The sequence below is a fragment of the Macrobrachium nipponense genome, chromosome 7 (genome assembly GCF_015104395.2).
Source record: "Macrobrachium nipponense isolate FS-2020 chromosome 7, ASM1510439v2, whole genome shotgun sequence".
Classification (NCBI taxonomy): domain Eukaryota; kingdom Metazoa; phylum Arthropoda; class Malacostraca; order Decapoda; family Palaemonidae; genus Macrobrachium; species Macrobrachium nipponense.
Genome location: NC_061109.1, coordinates 40572594 through 40598722, shown reverse-complemented (window position 1 = coordinate 40598722; position 26129 = coordinate 40572594). Strand labels below are relative to the sequence as shown.

General features: G+C 37.2%; 1 protein-coding gene across 3 annotated transcripts in view; it reads right to left on the bottom strand.

Annotated features, from left to right (window-relative positions):
- Positions 1 to 26129, bottom strand: part of LOC135217336 (7SK snRNA methylphosphate capping enzyme-like) — a 45007-nt gene that overhangs the window by 5615 nt on the left and 13263 nt on the right. For all 3 annotated transcript variants that reach the window (XM_064253141.1, XM_064253144.1, XM_064253143.1), the window contains 5 exons: positions 24845 to 25024; positions 12047 to 12218; positions 10798 to 11009; positions 5343 to 5946; positions 821 to 1039 (listed from right to left, as the gene is read on the bottom strand). In XM_064253141.1, the coding sequence (XP_064109211.1) occupies positions 821 to 1039; positions 5343 to 5946; positions 10798 to 11009; positions 12047 to 12218; positions 24845 to 25024 (1387 nt within the window). The remainder of the gene's footprint in view (positions 1 to 820; positions 1040 to 5342; positions 5947 to 10797; positions 11010 to 12046; positions 12219 to 24844; positions 25025 to 26129) is intronic.

Below are 26129 nucleotides of genomic sequence, written 5' to 3'. Positions count from 1 at the left end.
CGCATGATTCAAAAGTTTTAGGCTGGTAGGCCTATAAGTATTTTTCCGCGAATTTAAAAAAAAACTTTTGTAAGTCGACGTAAAATACGTCCAGTCGGCACACGGGAGACAAAAAATGTCGACGTAAAATACGTCCAGTTGGCGTAAGAGGGTTAAAATACTAATTTATTTGGATTTGGTTGTAATGTTTACACCAAAATCTAGAAATCTAGAAAACACCATACATATCGACTTTACCCAAAAACCCATTCAGAAATTCTCACTTTTCATAACTTTAAAGTTATTAAAATTCAGAGCATATCCACTGCCTATTCCTCCTACACCAAATACTGAACATGAATGAAACTAATGATACAATTGCCTTAGCATTTATCTTCTTACAAACTGTAAATACCTATTGCATATATGATCAATTTTCTTTCTTACCATCACCCATAAAAAGACTACAAATTTTGACCATTTTCAGTTATACTATATTAAAAAAAAAACTTATGACATCAATCAGGAATAATGAAAGTGGTTAAAAAAATTTCATGTGTTTCAAAATAAAAGCTTCTACTTTAGTTGGAGAATGATCATGGGCCGATGCATCACAATTGCAAGCAAGTACAGCTTTTATTCCCTGATTACTAAAGTATAAACAGGTGCCATCTTAGTTCAGTTTGTGAGGAAAATTCTGATGAAATACTGTCAAAACAGCTGAATGCCATACATAGTATACGAAAATTGTCATGACTTTGTTTTTCTTATGAACACACTAGACAAGACTATTTGAAACTGTAAAGTACGTATCTGAAAAGTTCATTGATATATATCTTACTGTGAGTTTTCTTCTTTTGTTGTACGAAGGCCAAGCCTGGGGTTCCAAGATTAGTCTGCCACCTGGATTTAGATTATAGAAAATACGTCGAAAAAATCTCTTTAGACCAGCATCTCCCCAGTTAAGATGGATCCATTTTGTGATACTGAAGCAAATTACAACATCGAATTCTGGTCTAACAGTCTCCAACAATTCATCTGATTCCAAGACATAATTTGCCTGCAAAACATAATAAAAATAGACAGTTAAAAATACATGAGAATCATCTGAATGTAGTATTTTCCAATGCATTCATTCATTTAAGAAAATCAAAGATACACAATCTTGCTAACTTTACCAGTTTCCAGTTGGCGCTAAAAAATTTAATCCTAATGTTAAGACCAAGGGTTTGTTTTGTATAAGAACAAGTAATGTTCAATAAACAAAATCATCTTCACCACATATATATCAATGTGGAAACAATGACATCCAAACCTTGTAGCATTCTTTTATCACTAATGTTGCAATGTTATTCAAGGATATCACCTTAAAAAAGTAACCTGCAACCTATATCCCTGTTGCTGTCAAGAAACAAAAAATAGGGAACCTTTTCAAATAAGATACCAAATAGACATGAGAAACAACAAAGTTCCAGAAACATAATTGCAATATTACAAATAAAAAAAATGTACAATAATATGTTCCATAAGTATATATCTCTCATTTTAATTCTATTTTACTGTTGATGAAAGGAGCTGAGGCTTTCTGCTACTAGTTGTCAGAGGGGTTCCATTCTCGGAAGGGTGCTAAGCAAAAACCACCATTAACTGAAACTCAGTGATTTATGGTACCATAATGGCACTTATGGCACCATTAACTGGTTATCAGCACCATAAGCACCATTATGTCGCCTCTGTTAGATATGTTATGGCGTCATAACTCATTATTGGCACCTGGGGCCAATAACCAGAACTTGGCCCATTATGGTGCCATAAATCGCCGATTTTATGGCGCTTGACAAGCCCCACAAAACAGGATCGCCAATAACCGAATCCTGCGATAACCGGGGACTGCCTGTATTTAGGCTCTTTTACTTCTTAGGCAAACTGGATGAGGTACAAATTGAAGAAAGCTAATCACAGCTGCCAGATGAAGGAAATTGTCAGTAAACTTGGATGTCTGCACAGTACTTATGAAATATGAAAACTACTTCCAACTTTCCAGATGCACATACAAGGAACATAATTCACTAGCCTCAAAAGCTACTAACAAGGTGGTGATACTTAGTTCTCCAGCTCTCTTCATTGGAATGGAGATCTATAAAATTGGTCACAAGATACAATTTTAGAACAGTCTTGGTGGATAAAGAAAAAAAATCCACAAAATGTAGCAAGGGACCTTCAAAGCTTCTAACTACCAACTGATTACAGAAAGAGGCACAAAAGTGGGTGATGATATGACTTGCCTACATTCTACTGCAGGTCCCACTGAAAATTTTCTCTTGAAGTGATGAATATCAAATCATAATTGTAACAAGGAAATACTACAACAAAGCTTAAACATCCAGCATTACCCAACTATTTGGGAAAGTTATTTATTCCTCTGAACATCATATCTGGTGCACAATAACCTCAATAACTGACTCGTATACGCATAGGAGTATCACCTTCAACTTGAAGGCATGCTTCAAGTGCTTGAAAGGGTAACTATACTATATATTTAGAACCTTGGACACCCTAGTTGGCAATATTTTGTTCATCTACAGTATTCTGAAAGGCTCTTGATAGTAATTACGTCTCTTATTAATGAATTTTCAGACTACATTGTCTCCGTAATGAAGAGACGACTCGAGTGGCTCAGCTGATCACAGGTTTCCAAACCCTGGTCGCTTAGTGTACTAATTAAGACTTGTCCTCAACATTCTTTACTACCTTTTCATTGAATATCTATTTTTCCTACTGTCCAAACACCCTTTACCATTAACATAACTGAGCTTCTTTACACTTCTCCCACTACAAAGATAAATAGCAAAAGGCTTATTGCTGATCCCTGATGGGTACCTACATTTATGTAAAATTTTCTGAAACACCTGCCACTGTTTTCACTCTATAACTAATGTTATGGAAGAATAGTATCAATACCTTAATGAATCTTTCTGCTACCTTCTACCTTCAAAATGGCCAGTTAACTGTTTGAGTAGTTCTTTGCCACAGATCTTTTTAAAATCTACAAATGCTTAGTATGATCTCTGATCTCTATTTTTCCTGTAGTTCCCTCATTAAAAATTACAAATTTTTTATCAATTTGTATTTTTCATAAATAACAAGCTTTCCGTCTTAACATTAGGATAATACTAGCGCCAAGCTGGAAACCAGTAAAATTAATAAACAACTTGTGTGATCCAGGGAATATTGGGTATTGTAGTTCCCAGAATGCCCTGGCGTCCCGTGACCTATCAGTTAATTTTCTACCGCCTTTAAAGATTAATTCTTTTTTTATATCTATGCCCTCATTATAAAAATGTTCCTGTTGTTGACCTCTACAGTGGTCCCCCCGTATTCGCGGGGGATGCGTACCAGACCCCCCCGTGAATAGTTAGAACCCGCGAATGTTTGGAACCCCTATAAAAATGCTAAAAACAGCCTATTTTGTTAGTTAAAACTCAAGAAAAACCCACTAAAAATTTTCATAAATGGTTTTTTTAATAGTTTTATCACAAAAAGTGCATTTTATGATGAAATTCATAAAAAAAACATGAATTTGTGGATATTTATCATTGAAAAATACCGCGAATGCGCGAATTTTCCGCGAATAATGCAGGGAAACGTTCCCGAGAGAAATCCGCGAATGTGTGAGTCCGCGAATCTGGAGAACGCGAATTTGGGGGGTCCACTGTATATGTAACCATACTCACATCCCCTTTCCTTTTATCTAATATTACAGCGAGGTAATTTTCCATCTCATTTGGCCATGTCGCTTCCTTCATTAGATTCTTATACAATATAGAAAGGTCATGGATGACTGACTCTCCTGCTGCTTTTATGAAGTCCTTTGTTATTCCAAATAGTTCTTGACCTTTTCCTTTATTCATCTTTCCATGGACCTTTTTAACCTCTACCCATTTTCTATCGGTTTCTTTGATATGTAAGCATCCCCCAAACCATGTTCCACTTCTTCATTCAAGTTTTCAAAATTCTTCTTCCATAACATTAATATCTCTGGGCTATTTTTCATCTTCTATCCCTCATTTTTAAATTAGATAGCAACAGTCTGTCCTTAAAAAAGCTTCATCTGGTAAAATAGCACAATAATTTTCTTTGATGCAGTACATATTGTTCATTATAATAAATCCAATCTGATTCAACATTACAAATCCTTTTTTCATCTAAACCTCTCTAACAATGCTTAGAACTGCCTAATTTGATAGTTAAAAAAAAAAAAAAATTATACCGAGTATCTTATATTTACTGCAAAAAGTGCATTTGGTCATGAAAATTATATGAAAATACAGTAATCAGTGAATAATTCTTAGTGAAAAATACAGCAGACAGGTGAATTTTCTGTGAATGATATACCATAGAGAAATCTGCGAATCCAGAACCACGAATAGGCAGGGGTTGACTGTACTGCTGTTTATCTCGGATTTATTTGGGTCCCATCTCTCTACATATGTGATGCATTTATCAAAATACACTGTATATTTGCAGATTCAAAGTTTGTCAAATTTTTAACGTTACTCCAACCTAAACCTTCTCTAAAATCTCTAACCACTTTTATCAACATAAAATCAAAGAAAAGGGCAAACAGTAGAGCTGCCAGAGTAACTGATAGCATTGGCCTGTAATTTTTATGTATGGGGGGAGAGAGAGATTTTTATACTAGCCAGACAGACATTCGGTTTAAATTTGTTTGGTTTGTAAACTTGTGATAGTCCACATGCCTATTATGTATTTATTATGTTGAAATGAGATGTTTATAAGTAACACCATATATGTATAACATTGATGTAATATATCTAACAGGCTTACAGTCTCATATAAGAACACCAAGAAAGAGAAGAGATAATAGGTTCAGCTTATGCTAATCATAGCACTTGGCAAACTCATCAGAAACAACCAAATTTTGTGAAAGACAAACCCCTAGCATACCTCTAAGTTTAAAAGCAATAAACTTCAAAATGACCTGTAGAGAGATGGAAAATTTAAGTGAAGGTTACTTTCAATTTTTCCAAAATATGGTACCATCCTATATACCAATGCATCTTAGATTTCGACAAAAGTAGTGTATCACTGAAAAGGAAGTTTGTTGCACTTGCTCACAGTGCAACAAAGAACTGACAATTTTTTTATAAAAATATTTGCTCAGTGAACAGACACAACCAATTTCAGTTAAGATTAACGCATCCCTCGAAATAATTTTAATATTCTTAAAACACTTTCACTGCAAGCAATAACAAGTCACTATGATTCAACTTAACCAACAATAACAAGATAAAATGCCAACAGTCAATACTGAGGAGCCGTACAAAATTAAATATACTTACATGAACAAATTTGATGTTGTGAGGAAAACAGCGGGCTTCATCCACCGTTGCAGATGGCTTCAGAGGACCATACAATAATCGCATTGATTTAGGATAATCTGCTTCTTTGGGGTCACCCTGTTTTAGATAATGCTTTATATTTTTCTGAGCAATATTAACAAGTTTTTTGTCTATGTCAAGGCCAACAACTCTCTTCGGATTAAAGTCACGAGCAATTGTCAACGTAACGTGACCAATGTTGCACCCAACATCAAGCACTGCTTTCCCGTCAAACCAATCAGGTTTCAAATAATTCAGACGTAAATCGGGAGACATGTCAGGATTTCGATAACCATAATATTTATTGTAATTACCATACTGAAACAATTCATTTTTGGGATTAAATTTCTTTGGCAACTTTAAATTTTGCTGGCTCAAATGCGGCTTCTCTAAATATTGTCTTGAATGGCTTGGATGACGCTTACGTTCAACACCAGGTTGTGGGATGACAGGGCTAACAATTTTATTGTCAGATTTATTGCGTTGCTTCTTAAATGCAGGTCTCTGAAAACCTCCACTTGTTGAAGGTTTGGTTCCAACTGGGGTTACTGGCCCTCCAGACTCTCTGTTAAATAATAGTATACAAAAGAAAAATTAATAACACCCTTAAGAGAATGCATTTTATTGATTTATGCACAAGTCACATGATATTTTTTTTTTTTTCTTTTGGTTTTAGTTTACCACAACCACATCTCTACTTTAATTTTTTTACGCTAGTTCCCATTGATGTGGGACCCTATGGACAGGCACAAATTTTACAATGTGCCTGGTGTAGCTCAGAGTGCATGATACTAAAGGATCTTTGATGTACCCCTCGAGATCCATATACATTTACCGTATTTGCCAGCATATTAGACACTTTTTTCTTTTGTTAAATTTACACATACACACACAAAACACTGCCCTGCATCCAATGCAGCCGTATTATGGATGGGAAACCAACCACTGTAGGCTAGGCTATGTCTTTCATACAACGAGCATAATTGGTGGGTAAAAAAATTTATGCTCATAATAAAATATTGAAAAATAAGACTGATTATTAGTTGTGTTACTAATAAAAAAATATTGAAAACAAGCTGAATTATCCGTCTGTTATCACACACTTGCGAAAATTGCTTACGATACATCGGCAGTTAGCAGGTCAGCCATTTTCAATGAGTGGATGTAAACTAAAGCATAGCTCTGCCTGTTGTTTATTTAAGGTAAATTTCATACAAAGTCCATACTTTATTCTAGTATGGTACTCTCACATTATTGTATTTCATGCACAGATTCATACATCTTATCCCTACAAAAATACTTTTAAAATATTTTTCAATAAATGTATGATGAAAAATACTAATTTAGTTTTTTCCACAAAATATCTTGTAAAATAGGGTGTCTTATGCGAGAGTGCGTCTTTTACGCCGGCAAATACGGTAATTTATGCCCAACAATTACTTTTCATTCAATCCCTTCTGTTCCTTCAGACTTAGCTATCCCACTTCTTTCTATTCATCTTGCTCCAATTTCCAAGCCTTTTTTTTTTTTTTTTTTTAAATAAATCCTTCACACAATCCCAAACGAGCTAAGAAATGTGAATTTGTGACCTAAATAAATTACTTTTCAGTAGCAATAAAAGATGCAAATTCTATAAGATTTAATGATCACCAGGGAAAGTTTCTACCTAACACAGAGCTCATAAAAAAGAAAGGAGTTGTCAAGAAACAAAAGTGGAATTAATACAATAAGAAGAAAGTGGAATTAATACAATGTACAGAGCACACAATAACACAGATAAGCTTAATAATATATATATATATTATATACTATATATATATATATATATATATATATACTTGAGATTTTCAAAACTGCAGAGTCCAAATAGCAATCACTAATAGGATTGTGAAAAAGTGGAATGGAAAGAAAAGGACTGAAAATCAACATAAGCACAGCAAAGCAAAGCTTATGGTGACTGGAAAGAAGCAAACGACCAAATACACGAAGGCAAGTGGCTAAGCGGTTGGGGTGGCAAAGGTATAGAATGAACTCTGAAGAATATACTCAATGTAACAGATGGTATCACAAGAGGAGCTCAAGATTTAAAAAAATATGAATGGAGAGGAGATTTTTACACCAGAAATGCTTTACAAGAGGTAGTGCATTTCTGTTATCTATGGGACAACAGTGTAATGTGAAACTGAGGTAGAAAGAGCAGTAAGAATGAGTGGTTGCATCATGATGAAATCAATATAGCTATATTGGAACAAAAATGTCTCTTTAGTAAATAGCAAAGATTCTTGATGGATATTAAAGATACTATACAGCCTGAAAATGGGTACTAACAGGAAAATGGAGATAATGAAAAGGTGTGCCATAGAATATTAAACTTCATGGCCAGAGTACAAAAAGACCTAGGAAACCATTAGAGAATTTGTCTTCATGAGATAATTATGAGAGGGAGATAGAAATGGATTGGATATGTTCTAAACATAACCTCAAGGAAAATATATGTGATAATGTAGACTAGGCTTCTATGGACACCAAAAGATTTGGAAGGCACAGATCTAAATGGGTGAGAACTATGAGTGGGGCTGGAGTTCAGGAGAGGTTTATGGAAGATACAGCGAAGGAAGATAAGAGAGGCAGCACTGGAGGTACTGATAAGGGCCAATATCATTTTATGAAATTTAAAGTGTCAAGTCAAGCAAAATGACTGTAACATGGCCAAGTTACATTTTCAAGCTATTGGAGTGTTTTGTTGCTAATTAATAAAAATTACGTAAAACTAAAAGAAGTTGGGTGGCTGGATAAGAACACATTATGTTAACAAGTGTTAAATGTTGAAAAGCAATGTAGCTAGGGAGTAAGGATATATTCTGTGTAATATTCTGGCTACAATGAGGTTTTTCAATGCATACTATATTGTATGTATGTAATTTTATTATTCAAGGCATCTTATAACCATATATTTAATCAAAACAAAACTTCAGTACTTTAAATATATTTCATCTGATAACTATACAGGTGGCCCTCGGTTGGCGGCAGGAGTTCCGTTCCTGCCTGCTGACATTACGTGATTTTTGACACTAAGCGATTTTAAAAAGCCTACAGCCGCCGCACACCTTCTTTCAAAATTCTAGACAAGTTAACAGCGCCCTAGACCAGCAAAACGGCGCCGTAATCCCGCAATGGCGCAATAAATAAAATTATATTTATGCAGTATAGTACTATAGAATTTACTGTATAGTAGTACTGTACAGTACATTATAGTATTACAAATACTGTAAAGTGAAAAAAGCCTAGCTTTAACCCTTTGGGTGTCTAGAGTATGTAAAGATATAAAAAGGTTTTATACAGTGTACAGGTAGCTGTAGTGTTCAAGTTACGATTTGTCTTACAATAATCTGATTTTATGAGAGACCAAATTATACAATAGCCTAACTTTATCCCATCTTCTAGTTACATAAGTCCAAAAACATAAGTTCAAAAACAGCAAATGAGAATGATGAAAGTATGGTTTTAACGTTATACTCGTTGAGTAAACGTACAGCCATGAACAACCGAAAGAGAAACAATTTTTTTTTTCTAAGTATACAACTGAATTGGATAACATCCGTTTGGCTTGTATTTCAATTATCGTACTAAAGTACACTATTACTGTAGTTGTTATAAATGACGTTATGTAGAACAGAACTGAGATATCTTAATGTAATAACTTTATTCGTTATAGATCAAAGATCAATCAGGAAATATACTGTTAAATTTAAACCTAGTTATAACTGAAAGTGAGAAAACTGTTCCAGCTGCTAATGGCTGTTATCGTGCAACGGCAACAAGGATAAAACTCCAGTAAACGTATGCCACCATACACAACCATAGATAAAATTGAGATACATAAAATCATTTTAATCAAAACTACTGTGCTTAAAAGAACACATTTTACTGTTGGTTTCACGCCGATATAAGATAAATAACGTAAAGTTCGTATTACAATGATATAAAGGAAAATTCCAAACGGAATCACGTAATTTTTTTACGCAATAAACATGCAGCCAACGTAATCTGTTAACGAAAAAAAAATTAGTTCACAATCATAACGAGACCTATTCAATTAATATTTCCACCTAAAAACATGTTGTATAAGGAAAAATAACCTTGTCTCATATAAGTCAAGTATCTAGATATTCGTTTATGCTAATTAGAAGCAAGAAAATCAGCTCAGAATTGCGTTAAATATGGCGAAACAAACTTGTATTTGCCATCAGCTAATTTCAAACCAAAACATTGGCCGCTCGGCGGAATACTGGCTTAGATTTGCCATAGTATTTTATAATACAATAATATGAGAATGCATACAGAAAAGATGCATAATTAATAAAATAACACCATGCATTTTTCAGAACGAATGTGAAAAAACATCCTCTGACCACGTGGAGGGTAGTTACAAAAGCTGCCTTAATTTGTATGATACTTATGTACAAAAATAAAAATACTCTATACCTAATATATTTTCATACACATTTTAAACTTACAAGCATGAACATTTATAAAATCGACACATCGATCGCTAAATTTGCACTTTTAAACTCAATATTTTCGGAAGAGCGGCAGGCGGCGGCTTACAAGAACGAACATGAAAAAACATTGTAGTATTTGATAACATGAAGGGCAGTTTCAAAAGCTGCCTTTGTATCATATTTCTACACAGAAATAAAAATACCCTATATGAAATACATTTTCATACACATTTTAAACATATAAGCATAAACATTTATAAAATCGACACATCGATCGCTAAATTTGCACTTTTTTTTAACTCGATATTTTCGGAAGAGCAGCAGGCGGCGGCTCACAAGAAAGAACATGAAAAAACATCCTCTTTGATAACATGAAAGGCAGTTTCAAAAGCTGCCTTTGTATCATATTTCTGTGCAGAAATAAAAATACCCTATGCGTAATACATCTTCACACACATTTTAAACATAAAAGCATGCACTTTTATAAATCGACAAATCCATAGCTAAATTTGGACTTCTGTAACTCGATATTTTCGGCATAGAACAGCGTCAGAGGCATATATTTTACCCAATACCTATGTAATAACTCTCCATAAAAATTTTTAATATCATTTGCATAACCTTTATGGTCTGAACGGCATTTCTACAAATGTATGAACACGTTAGACATAACGGCGCTAGCGGCGCTGTTGACCAAAAATTGTGCCATAAACATACCTTAAAATGCATTATTTTTTTAATGAATATTTTTGACGTCAGCCATAGAAACCGATTCACCGCTAAGCGATTGTGCCGTTAACAGCAGGCCGCCTGTATATCTAACTGAAACAAAACTATATTTTCAACTACTGTACAGCAGTGCACACTCTAATATAACTGTGCACAAGACATTTCCAAAAACTAGAAACACTCACCTCAGATCTTCTTCACTTCCACTTGGTGGAGGTAATTCGATATTTACAGTTAAAGGTTTCAATGTTTCTTGAGAGGTCTTTGCTAGTCCTTCTTCTAGAACAGGAGTAATTGGTTGCCGTTCTTCCTGTAAACTCTGACACCTAACAAAAAGTTCTCCATGGGTGGGTTCATACTCATCTCCACTTGGTTCAGATAAACGCCTCTTTCTTTTCTATGAAAGTAAATTGTAATAATTAGGATTTCGAAAAACATTTTTAAATATTGTCATATAATCTGATATATATATAAAAAAGATAATTACACATAAGGTAACACAAAATCATAGAACAGAATTAAAATGTCAGAGGAAGAATAACAACAGAAGTAAAATTTCAAGCTTGAGAAGAAGTAAGCAATCAACGTTATAGCAATTTTTAACACCTTACAGTAGTATAATGAAATATACTGTACATATACGAGGGCATGGATGCTAAAAGTGCTTTGAACATATGAAACTCAGGACTAAGGATAAGGTAGTGGCCTGAGGGCTTTCAATATGCACACTTTCATCCCATTCATTTTTAAAACAGTCTTGTCATCCTGTACAAACGAAGGGGAAAAGTGAATGTATTGTAGAATTATGGATAGTGATGAGAAAAGAATGAACATATGGGCACACTCATTCATGTGCTTTTCCACTGCAGTATCTGCTAGATGTAAAGAATAAAAAAAACAAACATGATACCTTACATAATTACTTAAATCATGTTTCCACTCCAAGTCCAGAATGAATGCATGGACAGAATGGGGACTGGAGCTCTAAACATTTCTAACTTTTCAGTCAAATCAATATATTAGAACAAGACTAAGAGCTGTTATGGCTTTGAGAGTAAATCCATATAAACTGGAGATGGCATTCTTTTTGCCAAAAAAATGCGAGTCCCAAAATAGCAAAGTATGACTGTCTCAGTCTGTAAAAATTATCTTCCTAAGTAGATGGGATTTGAAATTCTTCCAGATTTCACTTTTTGGTGGTTCTGATGTTGGCTTTCAATTAACAAATTAATTTCTTAACCACTGATCTAAATTCAAATATTCATGGAGCTGACTGTCTTGTTGCTATTCACTTAGAAAATATTTTAGCACTTTTACAAGCAATTTCTCTTTAAAAGTAAAAAGGATTTCACTTAGAAGATAGCATTTATACAAACAATTTCTCTTTAAGAGTAAAAAATCAATGGATATGAAATTAAGGAAAACAAAACATACCCTGCTTCTTCTCCGTCTTCTTATTTGCCTCAGGAGGGCTACACTCAGAGAATCTTCGTTCTCAGAAGACACATCCAAATTGAGCGGATCATTGATATTTGGTGGGATAATAACTCTAACAGCATCTGATTTCTTGTTTATGGCTCCTGAACCAGCTTCAACAAGGCCAAGTCTGTATGGAAAGAATAATAAAATTTAGGCCAAAGACCAAGTGCTAGAAAAGAAATTGAGAATAAAAAGATTTTAATGGTGTAATGGGGAAAACTTTGCAGTTCCACCATGAAACACCTGATAGAAGGGTGGAGAGTACAATGGAAGAAAGACAAAATGGACGGAGGTACAGTAAAAGGAATGAAAGTGGGTGTAGAAACCTTAAGTATTGGCTACAGTGGACCGTGTTAGATGCACTGGTGGCTCTAAACCCCCTTACGGAGACCCAGTCTGTATGAAAAAAAAATTTAATCAGACTATTTGTATACAATAATAAAAGCAAAAAATAAAATAATATTCAACAAAAAGAAAAACTAAATTCCAAATTAGTCACTTTATATCTGTAGTGTGAAAACACTTAACTCACCACCATATAACAACAACATACCTACAAGCAATGCATTCTGAGTCACCCAATGTCAAATTCATTAGTAAAGAACAACTAATTTTTCCCATTAATACTTGATGGAAAAATAATTAGCAGTACTTGCCAATAAAAGGCTTTCAGTAAAGTAAAAATGGTTTACATATTACTCTCACAAACAAATTCTGTAATATAATATTTTGTCATTTAAGCATTGAACACAGACAGTACCAATCCCATACAAGATCAGATGTTGGTAAATCAGATAGTTTTAGTCACATACTACTAGAGCCCACAATTAATAGCAAAATTTTAAAAGTAATTTGTGTTTTTCCTAAAATACAAGCCTAAAATTCTTTACATAAGATTCGGTTTTGTATTTGTGTATGAACTAATAATGATTTTATTAGTAGAGAAACTGTAGGATACTATATTTAACCCTTTGGCTGCAAGCCTGTTGTTGCCACTATAGTAGATTCACATCAACTGTGCATTTGATGTGTAGGCCAGTCCCTTATGACGCTCCTGATGGCTGTTGATAAGCCAGTCACAGGGCTGGAAACAGTCTCTCTCAAGAGTTCACATGGTTAGGATCTATGTTACACCTCTCCTGAGGGATCAGTCTGTCAAAAGTATCCCTCACGAGAGGTGGAACATACATCCTGCCTATGTGAACTCTCGAGAGAGACAGAGTTTCCAGCCCAGTGATTGGCTTATCTACAGTCAATCAGGAGCGTCGTAAGGGACTGGCCTAGACATCAAATGCACAGCAGATGTGAATCTACTACGTATAGTGACAGGATCAGTGTCTAGGTAATTACATAACTGACTAATTTTTTTCCTTTTATATTTATACATGATCAAGCTTGTTATTTTCATTACTTTTACAGTATCATATTGCACTGTTATATTATTATAATGCTTTGCTATAGCAGAATGCTAAATTATGCAAAGGGTATATATGTAATTATCATAATTAATTACGCAGCTTTTATAAGTAATTAATTTCAGTGTGATATCACTCAAAGCATGGAGTAAAGCAAAAAACTTCATCTGGACAAATCCCGCACAAGAAATCAAACTGGCTTGGCAACCTGTAGAAAAACGACAAATTTTTAAAAACAATTTGTATTTTTCATAGCTAACAACCTGAGGTCTTAACAATATGATAATTTTTAAGCACCTTGCTGGAACCGGTTAAACAATCAGAGATTGTAAAGCAAGGAACCTGTGAAATCTGGCAATGCTTGCATATATTGGGTGAAAGCTGGTCAAAGACTACACAACCCACGCCATCATGTTAGTCTTTCCCAACCCAGGATTCGTATGATGACAGAGGGGCGGATAACCTTAAGACCTCAGGTTTGTTAGCTATGAAAAATACAAATTGTTTTTAAAAATTTGTCATTTGTTCATACACAAAACAAACCTTCGGTCTTAACAATATTATAGACTTATATTTGGTGGGAGGTATAGACATCCTAAACCGGCTGGGGGATAACCCACCTCCAAGACGAAATATCTACAGGTGAAGAACCAATGCCCGTGAGAAAATAGATAAACCAATATCCAACAACTCAGCCAACTGGGTTTTATACAATGATATACGTATGAGCAGATTCACTGCATTAGGGAACTAAAGAAAAACTCTGACTGTTCAATAACAAACCAAATAAACCAGAGATTCATTATCACTCCTCATTCTCCATTGCTAGAGAGCGGAGTATTTGCTACTGAATACGTATAGGGTTTGATTATTTGATAACACAGAGCAAACAAACTACCAGTATGACTACCTTACTCACTTGTATTAGACCAGTCCAGCAGGAAGAAGAAACGAATAAGAGAAAGAAAGAGACCAGCCCAATCATTCTCTCTTCCACACAAACATCTTAGGTAAGATATAAATTTGCCCGGTGAGGGGCAACAATGAATTACAGGCAGTCCCCGGGTTACGACGGCTCCGGCTTACGACGTTCCAAGGTTACGGCGCTTTTTTTAAAATATTCATTGAAAAATCTGCCCTGGGTTACGATGTTTGTTCCGACGTTACGACGCTGATGCTTCCGGCGCTCCGAGTTAACGACGCTTTAAAAAACGCATACTATGATAAATATCCTTTATAGTTTAGCACAGTATATTAATAAAAATAAGTTTCTGGTTAGATTACAACAAAAATTTTGAGGTTATGATGATTTTCGACACTTTTTATGTCGTATTTTTCAATGTTTTTTAGTGACGCCTCATATGCGGAACTAGTTTCCAAGCGAATGAATACTAGCTTGGATGCGCAAAGTTTATAACAGTCCAAAAGCTCAAATAATGAAAAAATCATTGCTTGTTTCCTGTAATAATAACAAAATTAAGTTTCTGGATAGATTACAACGCAAATTCCAAGCATCCAAAGAGAGACATTATCCAGTAATTTGATCAGAGAGAGAGAGAGAGAGAGAGAGAGAGAGAGAGAGAGAGAGAGAGAGAGAGAGAGAGAGAGAGAGAGAGAGAGAGAGGCATCTTCCGACGCTCCGAGTTAACGATGCTTTTAAAAAACGCATACTATGATAAAAATCCTTTATAGTTTAGCACAGTATATTAATACAAATAAGTTTCTGGTTAGATTACAACAAAAATTTTGAGGTTATGATGATTTTCAACACTTTTTATGTCGTATTTTTCAATGTTTTTTAGTGACGCCTCATATGCGGAACTAGTTTCCAAGCGAATGAATACTAGCTTGCAATGCGCAAAGTTTATAACAGTCCAAAGGCGCAAATAATGAAAAAATCATTGCTTGTTTCCAGTAATAATAACAAAATTAAGTTTCTGGTTAGATTACAACGCAAATTCCAAGTATCCAAAGAGAGACATTATCCAGTAATTTGATCTGAGAGAGAGAGAGAGAGAGAGAGAGAGAGAGAGATAGAGAGAGAGAGATGAGAGCGGATGAGAGAGAGAGAGAGGCGTCTTGGCAAATGAGTCATTTGCCAATGGTCCTTGGGGATTGATGTAACGATTATTTCTGAGCAGATAGGACAGAGAATGTTTTCGTTTCATTAACGGCCTCTGACTCATGCCAGTAAATGTTTTGTTGATACTAATAATATAAGCCTATTTAAAGATAAGTTTACTTTAATTAGTCTATATGATACGTAAATAGTAATCAACTGTTCTTGTAGCCCTCAAGATTTGGCAAAATCGAAGTATCCTAAGAGAGACATTATCCAGTAATTTGATCAGAGAGAGAGAGAGAGAGAGAGAGAGAGAGAGAGAGAGAGAGAGAGAGAGAGAGAGAGAGAGAGAGAGAGAGAGAGGCGTCTTGACAACAATGGTCTTGGGGATTGACGTAATGTTTATTTTCTGAACAGATAGGACAGAGAAGTGTTCGTTTCATTAAACGGCCTCTGACTCATGCCAGTAAATGTTTTGTTGATACTAATATATGTATAAGCCTATTCAAAGATACGTTTACTTTAATTAGTCTATATGATACGTAAATAGTAATCAACTGTTCTTGTAGCCCTCAAGATTTGACAAAATCACTCCAGGTTGTACATAAAACTTCAAGAATGTAGTGTCACCAGAGGATTACAATAGTTTTTACCTTCAAGAACCAGCATTTTTTGATGAAAATAACTCCAGGTTGTACATAAAACTACAGGAAACACATGTAGTGTAACCAAAGGATTAACAAGTAAGTTTTTTTTTTTTATAACTTTTATTAGTTTAAGACATTTTTCCAACGTCGTTCCGGCTTACAACGATTTTCGGGTTACGACGCGTCTTAAGAACGGAACCCCCGTCGTAACCCGGGGACTGCCTGTACATAATCTGTTGGGCAGCCACCACAGGACCTACGGAAAAGGTGTCCATAGACCTGTGGGCAACATCCTTAAGATAAAAAGAGGTGAACGTTGACTAACGTAACCAAGTACCAGCGTCCAGGACTCTGTGAACAGCCAAATTTTTCTTGAATCCCAGTGAGGAGTTAATACCTCTGACGTCATGTGCTCTAGCCTGCACAGACTCAGTGACGGAATCGTCAAAAGACAAATACACCTGCCTGATAGCCTCACGTATCCAGAAAGTGATTGTACTCCTGGAAACCTCTTTCTTAGAATGCCCTGTGCTAACAAAAAGCCTATGACAACTTAGTCTGAGATGTCGTGTACTCTTAAAATAGCAATGCAGGGCCCTGACAGGACACAACAAGAGCTCCTGAGGATCACAGCCCACAAAGCCATCCAAATATGGAATGGAAAAGGAGGCAAATCTGTCATCTTGTATCGAGGGATTCTGGATCTTAGCCCCAAACTCCATGACAAATTCGAAAGACACTGATCCCCAACCTCTGGTATGTTTCACATCATAACTCAAGCCATGTAGCTCCCCTACTCTCTTTGAAGAAGCCAAGGCCAGGAGGAAAACCGTCTTGAGTGTCAAGTTCCTGTCCGATGAACAATGTAAAGGCTCATAGTTGGAGGCCTAAGCTGTCTTGGAGAACAGGACTGCTCAAAGTCTTTGAACAATAGGGAGAATTCCCAGGAAGAAGAGATGTCAACACCTCTGAAGATGTAACACTAAACTCAGGGCTGCTCTGTAGCCCCTAATAGTAGAGATGGATTAGCCTTTCTCATCCCTGCTATGCACTGAACAGAGGTTTTGAGTGGAGAAAAACCCCATCTACGACACCAATCACAGTAGATTGCCCATTTGACTTGGTAAATTGCAGAGGTAGATTTCCTGAGATTGCTGGACATATGCCTTGCTGATTTTTGAGAAAACCTCTCGCTCGGAGGAGATACTTGATAGTCTCCAACCGTGAAGAGACAGGGATTCTACTGACTGGTGAAATCTTTTTACATGTGGCTGGCAAAGAAGATGCCACAACGGGGGAATCTCCCTCGGAACCTCTAACAACGACAACAGCAGATCCAGAAACCATTCCGCTTGCGGCCACACAGGAGCTACCAATGTCATCTTGAGATATTGCGAATTCACCATCCTGTTCAGCACCTAGTGGATCAAACAAAACGGAAGGAAGGCATACAGTTCCAGGTTGTCCCAGGGATGCTGAAAAGAGCCCTCCGCTAATGCCAGAGGATCCGGAACCAGCGATCAATAAACTTCCAGTTTCTTGTTGAACTGGGTCGCAAAAAGATCCAGCATAGGCCTCCCCCAAACCTGAAAAAACCTGTCGGCTATGACTTGATGTAGGGACCACTCTGTGCTTAGAACTTGGTCCTGACAACTTTTGCCTGGGATATACCTAGCTGAGAGCTCCACCGAATTGTTGACCACCCATTGGTGAATCTTGACCATCAAAGCACAAAGTTGATGTGAAACCAGATCCCCCTGCTTGTTCACATAAACGACCACCATGGTGTTGTAAGACATGAGAACCACAGAATGACCTTCTACCTTCTCCCGAAATTCCTTCAGACCCAGAAAGGCTGCCTTCAACTCCAACACGTTGATAAGTTGCAGCTTGTCCTCCAGACCCAAAACGCCTGAAGTAATGAGGCGCCACCTAAATGAGTGCCCCACCCTGCAAGGCAGGCATCTGAAAACAGACGGAAGTCTGGAGGCAAAGAACACAGAGGAACACCTTCCAGAAGATTCTGATTGTCTAACCACCAACGAAGATCTTCCCTCAGTCTCCATTGCAGAGACCAAAGATGAAGTTGCCCATGAGGGACCGGCTCCTCCAGAGAAGATAAAATCCCCAGAAGAATCCGCTACTGATGAGCTGACTGATCCGGCCGTGACAGGAAATCGCGCGCCACCTTCCGCAACTTATCCAACCTCTGGTTTGATGGAAAAAAAACCTCGATGCTGCTGTATCGATGACCATGCCTAGATAAAGGAATTCTCTGATCGGGGACGAGATTTGATTTCTCCAAGTTCACCATAATGGCAAGTTCCAGACAAAACTGAAGTAGACAATCCGTCTTGCAGCAGTTTCTCCTTGGAACCCGCTAGACCAACCAATCATCGAGGTACCTCAACGGATGCATTCCTTGAGAATGAACCCAAGTCGAGACGAGGGAGAAGGGGACATGGTCAACCCGAAGCCTAAGAACTTGAACTGGAACACTTTCTCTTTGAGAGAGAAGCGAAGGAACTTCCTGGACGACGGATGAATAGGGATTTGGAAGTACGCGTCCTTTAGATCAGTCGACAGCATGAAGTCGTCCCTCACGCGGGATCTCCATCTTGAACCTCGTCTTCCTGACAAAATGATTTAAGGAGGATAGATCATTCACTCGTCTCCAACCACCTGACGCTTTCGGCACCAAGAAGTTGTGACTGTAAAACCCCGGAGACAGATGCACTACTTCCCCTAATGCACCCTTGTCCAGCATTTTCTGCACCTCCTCCCTGAGAGCTAAGAACTTCTAGAGTGGGGGGAGAGAAGTCAAACAGTAGTAGATATCCTACCTGAAGAACATCTACTACCCACTTCTCCGCACCACAACTCTGCCACTGGGCCCACTGGCCTGCCAGGCAACCCCCTACCCATGGCAAAGGAGAGGGAGGGGCGCCCAACCTATTGGGGACCTCCCCTGCCTCTACCCCTGGAGCCCCTCCTTGGCTTGTAAGAGCAGGGCTGAAAGGGACGTTGTTTGTCAGACTTAGTCTGAGAAGAAGATTGAGAGGGCCTAACCAAAGCCGAACTCCTAGCCGACTTATTAGGGGATGCTCCTTGCATTTGTTGTTATGCTGGAGGGGGAAGAAGAGGTCAACAAGAAGGAGACTCTGACTTGGAGATGGCTTGATGCACCAACCTGTCCTTCGTGTCAGCCTGACGCCGGTTTATCGTGTCTTCCAGCTCAGTCCACGGAAACAGGAATTGACACTAAGATGAGCTAGATAAGAAAATGCCTTGTCCCCAGACTGCAACAAACTGGCAAGGGAAGACGCACTCACCAACCCTTCTGCAGATCTATCAGACGAAATCTTGGCTATGGCCGTCGACCACAAGTCCAACCATGACACTGTCTGAAACATGGAGGCTGCTGTAGACTCTATAGCCAAAGCATCCTGTGGTGACAAGGACAGGGCCACTGGCCTCACTTGCTCCAATGTCAACCCTGGCTTGAGACGTATGACATCTGGGTTGAGATGTAAAGGCATCAAACAGATAGTGTTGGTAACATATTTCCTATGCCTCGTAAGAGGAGGAGGAAGCACCTTGGAAGAACCCCTTTACCGAAGAGATCCGTCCCGGTCTGACACCGAGGCATTCACCTGCTGTAAGACCAACTGAACTTGTCCCGATAGGGGAAGCTGAAAAGAGGACTTAGGATCTTGAGTAGCCCCCAGCAAGGCTTCCAAGCAAGTAAGAGTAATAGTAGACTGAGCTTGACCTGCACTCCAGGTTGTTGAACCCATGAATGAGCTCAACAACCTTGTTGAACCCACAAATGAGCTCAACAACCTCAACAAAAAAAAGACAAAAACTCCTACGTTTCTTCCTCCTCCTGCTTCAGCAACAGAGACCGACGACGTGAAGAAGAGGCAGGCTTATCCAAATCACCTACATCCTGTAACAACACTGAAGAAGTTTCTCAAGAAACACCAACTTTCTGCAATCCAACTGCCGATGAAAAAAATGCAAAGTTCTTAATCCTTTAACCCGATATGCAGACACGGTGAAGGAGGCGGCGACGCAGGGGCAGAAGACAACTCTCCTTCCTAATACACCCTCTTCGCAGGAGAAAAGGGAGGAGACTCATCACGCTTGCTCACAGCCCTCTTAGCAGAGAAGGCAGCAAACCTATCCTCTAAAACAGAGTCCAATCTCTTGAGAAAACCTGACATAAAGCCTTGGGTGGATCTGCGAGAGAGGACGCAGACGTCATAGTTGTAAGAGGATACATCACCTATCCTCTAAAACAGAGTCCAATCTCTTGAGAAAACCTGACATAAAGCCTTGGATGGATCTGTGAGAGAGGACGCAGACGTCATAGTTGTAAGAGGATTCATCATGGGAGCAAACGATGATGACACAGGAGCAAGAGGTAGCGCAGCAGTCCCAACCGACGACACTGATGTAGTTGGGAGTGACGCCACAAAAAAGGTTGGGGGGGGGCAGAGCAGGAACAAGCCTCCATGAAATGCATCAACCCCTCCAAGGAGTGAAAACCCCAAAGACCAAGCAATGCCCAGAGCACCGCCATTTTGGACGCCTCCAACTCTGGAACAAAAGAAAGAGACGAGACAGCCTCCTCAACTCTCGGGAAGCAAAGTAACACCCGAGGAAGAGGGGACGACATTACTCATTAAATCAGCCTAGGGACCTCCTGATACTTCCAACAACGAATCGATGGAATTAACCCTTAGTGTGTGGCTATCGCCCCTGATCGACGACAGACACTTGTTATAGAAGGGCGAGCATCGACACTGGTTTACCCCCATAGAAAAATGTTTACCCTTAAAATTACTGGTCCATTTTCTTTGATTTACAATCATAGAAAACCTGATGGCAATTCTAACACCATCTATTGCTGGCATCCTGGAACATAACAATAACAAAAGAACTCAATGTTTACGCCCAGCTAGGCAATAGATAATTTGTATTTTGTTCATTTATTCGTATTAATGCATTTTTTGTGTTATGAATCAATGCTGGTTGAAAGTAATATTTTGATAAGTTACCACAAGCTTATGTAATAGTAAAATGAAGCAAATATAATGGCCAGAATCTAAATGTTATTGTTTGGCCCTTTAACCAGCCTTTTAAATTTCCAGCTTTTTAATTGATCGTAAATGTACACAAATATATGAATGAGTAATCTATGTATGTTTTTATGTTAGGCTATATAAAGACATACTTTTCTTTATATATATGTATATGCACATCTATATATATATATATATATATATATATATATATATATATATATATATATATATATATATATATATATATATAGAGAAACAGAGGAAGAAGTAGAGAGAGAAAAAGATAGAGGAGGATTTGCCTTGTCAAGACATACTTGCTAGTGTTTTAGGTAGGCTAGGATTTGTGGACATTGTTTGGGAAAGGAAAAAATGCGTTTTAGAGGGCTAGGCTTTGTGGACATTGTTTGGGAAATCATAAATGAGTACTCATTGATTTAGCCAGTTTATTTGGAAAGTGTTGAAAGTTAGTACTGACTGACCAATGCAAGCTAAACTCATAACACCAGTCATTATTATTTTTATTCTTGCATTTCCTGTCTTGCTTTTGCTTCACATGCACAGTTGTGTAGGTTAGATTACTTTTGGTTCTCTGCTCTAGTTTTACATTTTTATCTAAGATAATGATAGTTTTATTTGTTTTTGTATCACTCATACAACTATGTAGCCTATGCTTGCTGTTTAGGTCAACTTAGTTTTCAGCCTGGAAAAGTTTGAATAAGAGTTACCGTTTGATCAATGGTTATTTACCACTGATCAAACAGTAACTCTGATCATGTACCAATTTACATTGTTTTGCAAATGGATTTTTGGAAGGTTATTCAAAAAGGCCACTGATTAGTAAGAGGAGACTGGAATCACCATTATCAAACAGACTCACAGGTAGGCATTTCATTACTCAATTTGTAAACAAAAATAACATGCCTGATTGTATTTTTTGCATTATAAGTACTGACTGCTGCTTGAAGAAAAAAGGGCAGTGCAAAAGGAGATAAATGACATATCACTGCGAAACCTCTTCTAACAAACCACCTTTGTGCATTTTGCCATGCTTCAAAATGTACCTAATAGTAGGCAAGTACAAAAATACCTGTGAATGTAAAAAGCTATACAAAAACAGTGGATAGCTGAAGTTTTGTTTTGAAAGTTTCCTAAATGAAAATACCAATTTCGTTTCAGAAAAGATTTTTTTTCATATATAATGCACTAAATACTTTTCAATTTCATTCCTGTCTTTATATCATATATAAAAGGTTCTCTCTTATTTTCATATCATAAAAATTGAACTGTATAAAATAAAAGTTATATTGCAAATTCTTTTCCAGTTTCTTTCAACACTGCAAAATCTCAAAAAAGCGATACGTAAAAGGTACCTATTTAACCAAAGAAAAATTTTTTTTTTTTGTATAAAGTTATTTATCAATAAATGGTTGCAAATTCAAATCACGTGCCCTTTCTTTAGTTTTAGTTCCCCAAACAAAATGCTGGGTCAAGAATTGTGTATAATGCACTCCAAAGGTTGTTTTGCTTTTTTAACCATTACTCTTGCTGCGTGAAAGTTTTAGCTGTTCTTTTGTGCTTTTTTTGTGCAAAATAGTGCTTGTGATGCCCTTGAAAATGGCTCCTAAACATCCTACACCCTCTACATCCTCTGGTGAACCCAAGGAGAAAAGAAAAATGATGACGGTGAACGAAAGTAAAATTATTGGACATGTTTAAGGCAGACAATAGCTATGCGTCTGTTGCCCGCATGTACAGACTGAATGAATCAACGGTTCGCTACATAAAAAAAGACGAATTAAAAATCCGTAAAACTGCCTCAATAACATTCTCCAAGAACACTAAGCGCGCTGTGATTCCTCGTAATAAGAGGATTGTGCAAATGGAGAATGCGTTATCAGTGTGGATAACGGACTGTCGGGAAAAGAAGGTTAGTCTCGATACCAACATGATTCGATACCAACATTGATAGAGATGAGTTATGTATCTTGTATTAAAAATACAGTTATTATTTACATGTACATGTACACACAAAAAATGTATACTACGCATTTAAAAAATAGGGGGGACCCTACTTCACGGTTTTTCACTTATCGCGGTCGGTTCTGGTCCCCATTAATAGCGATAGGTGAGGGATTACTGTATTCCAAATGCATATTGACGCAGTCTAAGGGTTAAAGGAAGGAGACAGTTACACAAACACTAGCATCATGGGGTGTGACTGAGGGAGAAGATGAAGCATCTAGGCGAAGAGAAGAGAACCCTTCCCAAGAAGGAAGTCGAAACTCTGCGATGCTCCCTCTTACTATAAAATAACTTCCACTGTGATCTAGGCCATGCACGACATTCCGGGGAGGGATCTGTCACTGTGCAGAAATTAGGAGGGCACCTACTGCAAGTTGAATCGGGGTCCGTAGCAGATGAAGCCAGGAAATGAGAACATGGGAAACCTTCAACACTCCGGCACATACGCTGACGAGGCCATGAAGATGGAGAGGAAGCCATACGGACACACACAACAAAAAGAGCGAAACACAGGCAAAACAACTGGCTTGAACAGAGAATAAGCAGCTGCGTCATTCCCCAAGGTGGTTAAGAAAAAGACCCAATGGGCATGCGTTGCCAGATTTCACAGATTCCTTGCTTTACAATCTCTTGATTGTTTAACCGGTTCCAGCTAGGTGCTTGAAAATAATCCTATTATTAAGAATGAAGGTTTGTTTCGCCTATGAACAATGTGTATTTATTATCTCCAATAAAAGTTTCGGAGCACAAAATTTTCCAATTGAATTTTAATTGGTCTTCCACTCACATATTGTTCATATCTTCTTGTTTGCTCACACAAACTCTGGTGCTCAACAAATCTGCTTCTCCTTTGTCATTTCCTGAGACATGATCAAATCTGATAAAACCTGATATTACAAAAGTTTTTCTACGATAGGACTGTCTAAAGCTACAATACAACAAACTTTACCATATTACCTATTGTCACTATTACAACCATCTGATAGTTCAGATCCTCTACTATCATCAGCATTTCCAAATAAGAATCTCTAAACTACTTCATCACAGAGAGAAACCTTTTTCCACAGCACTTTGATGGTTACAAAGGGAAACCATCCTGCAAGCTGGAATTTTATATGTTGCCATTTGCCAATAGAATACAGACGATGGCCTGTACAACGACAGGGGAAATGCAATATCTATTACGTGTTCCATAACTAGAGCCAAAATAACTACGAGGAGGTATACCAAAAGTTATGGATGAGACCTTTTCATTAATGAGATCAGTCCCATGCAGCAAAAGGGTTAATAAGTCCCATAAATTACAAAAGTGGACTTTTCTTCATTTCCTTTACACACTCTAAAAAAGAGGTTTACAACATCTGTTACATCTAGTATATCATCAGTGTAAGCCTGATTACATCTGCAGATTTAAAGCTAAACAATGATAGCAACCAGCATCAAAACTTCTAGGAATCTATAATACAAAAAAACTACCACATTGGTTAAAACAGACTACTATCTACTTCTGTACTTACTGAGACACATCCTCTCTGTCCTCTAACGAACCCAGATTCAAAGGATCCGTAATATTACCACCAAGCAAAAACTTTGAGGGTAAAACTCTATATCTCTTGCGCCTTTTATTTCCATAGCGGGCTTCACCAGGTGCTGAAAAACTTGCAGATCTTAAACGTTTAGGTCGAGACTCTGGATCCCTATTAGGGGAAAAGGAGAAACACAACAAAAAAAATATAAGACAATAGAATTTTTAAAATATAGTATAGAATCACAGATCAAAACAAGTTTCTAAAAATAAAATTAAGATAAATCTAGAAAATACCTTAATACATTTCCATCAAAGCTTTTTATTAACAGAAGCGGGCTTATTCTGAATTAGTAAAGCAAAATTTATAAGTATGATAACTTGTGTAGAAAAAAAAAGTAAGTTTCATTTATCTTAAGCTTACATTTACATGCTCCTTTGTGAATTAAAGATAAAGAAATAAAGATGAGAATCAATACTGTTTTATGGTAAACTGTCACTAGTGTTTTGTAATCAGTATACACACAGTAGTACAGAAGTAACATCTACTCAATGATAATTATATTCCAGAACCTACTGCAAAAAGCAAAAACCACCAAAATAGCAATCATATGCAGACCCTAAATGTAACATGTTTTCCCCCCTCTCTTCTTTCTAATGAGGAGCATAATACTTAAATTTTAGCCTAATCCTAATGATTAATGTATAGTGATGAATCAAAATGAATCTTTATGCTCTCAAGACAAAAGAACAGTGAAAATAAGCATTATGCTTTAATACTTTTTACAACAAAATAGTATATGAGTCATTTTATTTGTCAGATATCTTTAGACAACTGCATGTATCTCAAAAATCCCCAATACCTCATTGCTGTTGCAATGATCTATAATAATGATAATGGTACAAAGATTCGATACAATGCCTTATATGCATTCACCATTTCTAGCTATAATTCATCCATTACTCCTTTGATTAAAGTTGCTGAATCAGTAAAGGTGAATGATTCCAGCAATTCATGACTTGGACATCAAGGGTTAGCATCAATTACTGCTCGAAACATCTTGAATACCTGTACCTGCAGCAGAAGGCCTCAACACAATGATAACTTGACCGAGTCCCTGAAGCAAGTCAGGTCATGATGTGCAGTGAAATTACCCAAACAGCAACACTTCCTTCTCCAGGTACTTTTCTATGCTAAGGATAGAACTTTATAGGTACTCGGTTATTAATACAGGCAGTCCCCAGCTATCAGCAGGGGTTCCGTTCCAACAGCGTGA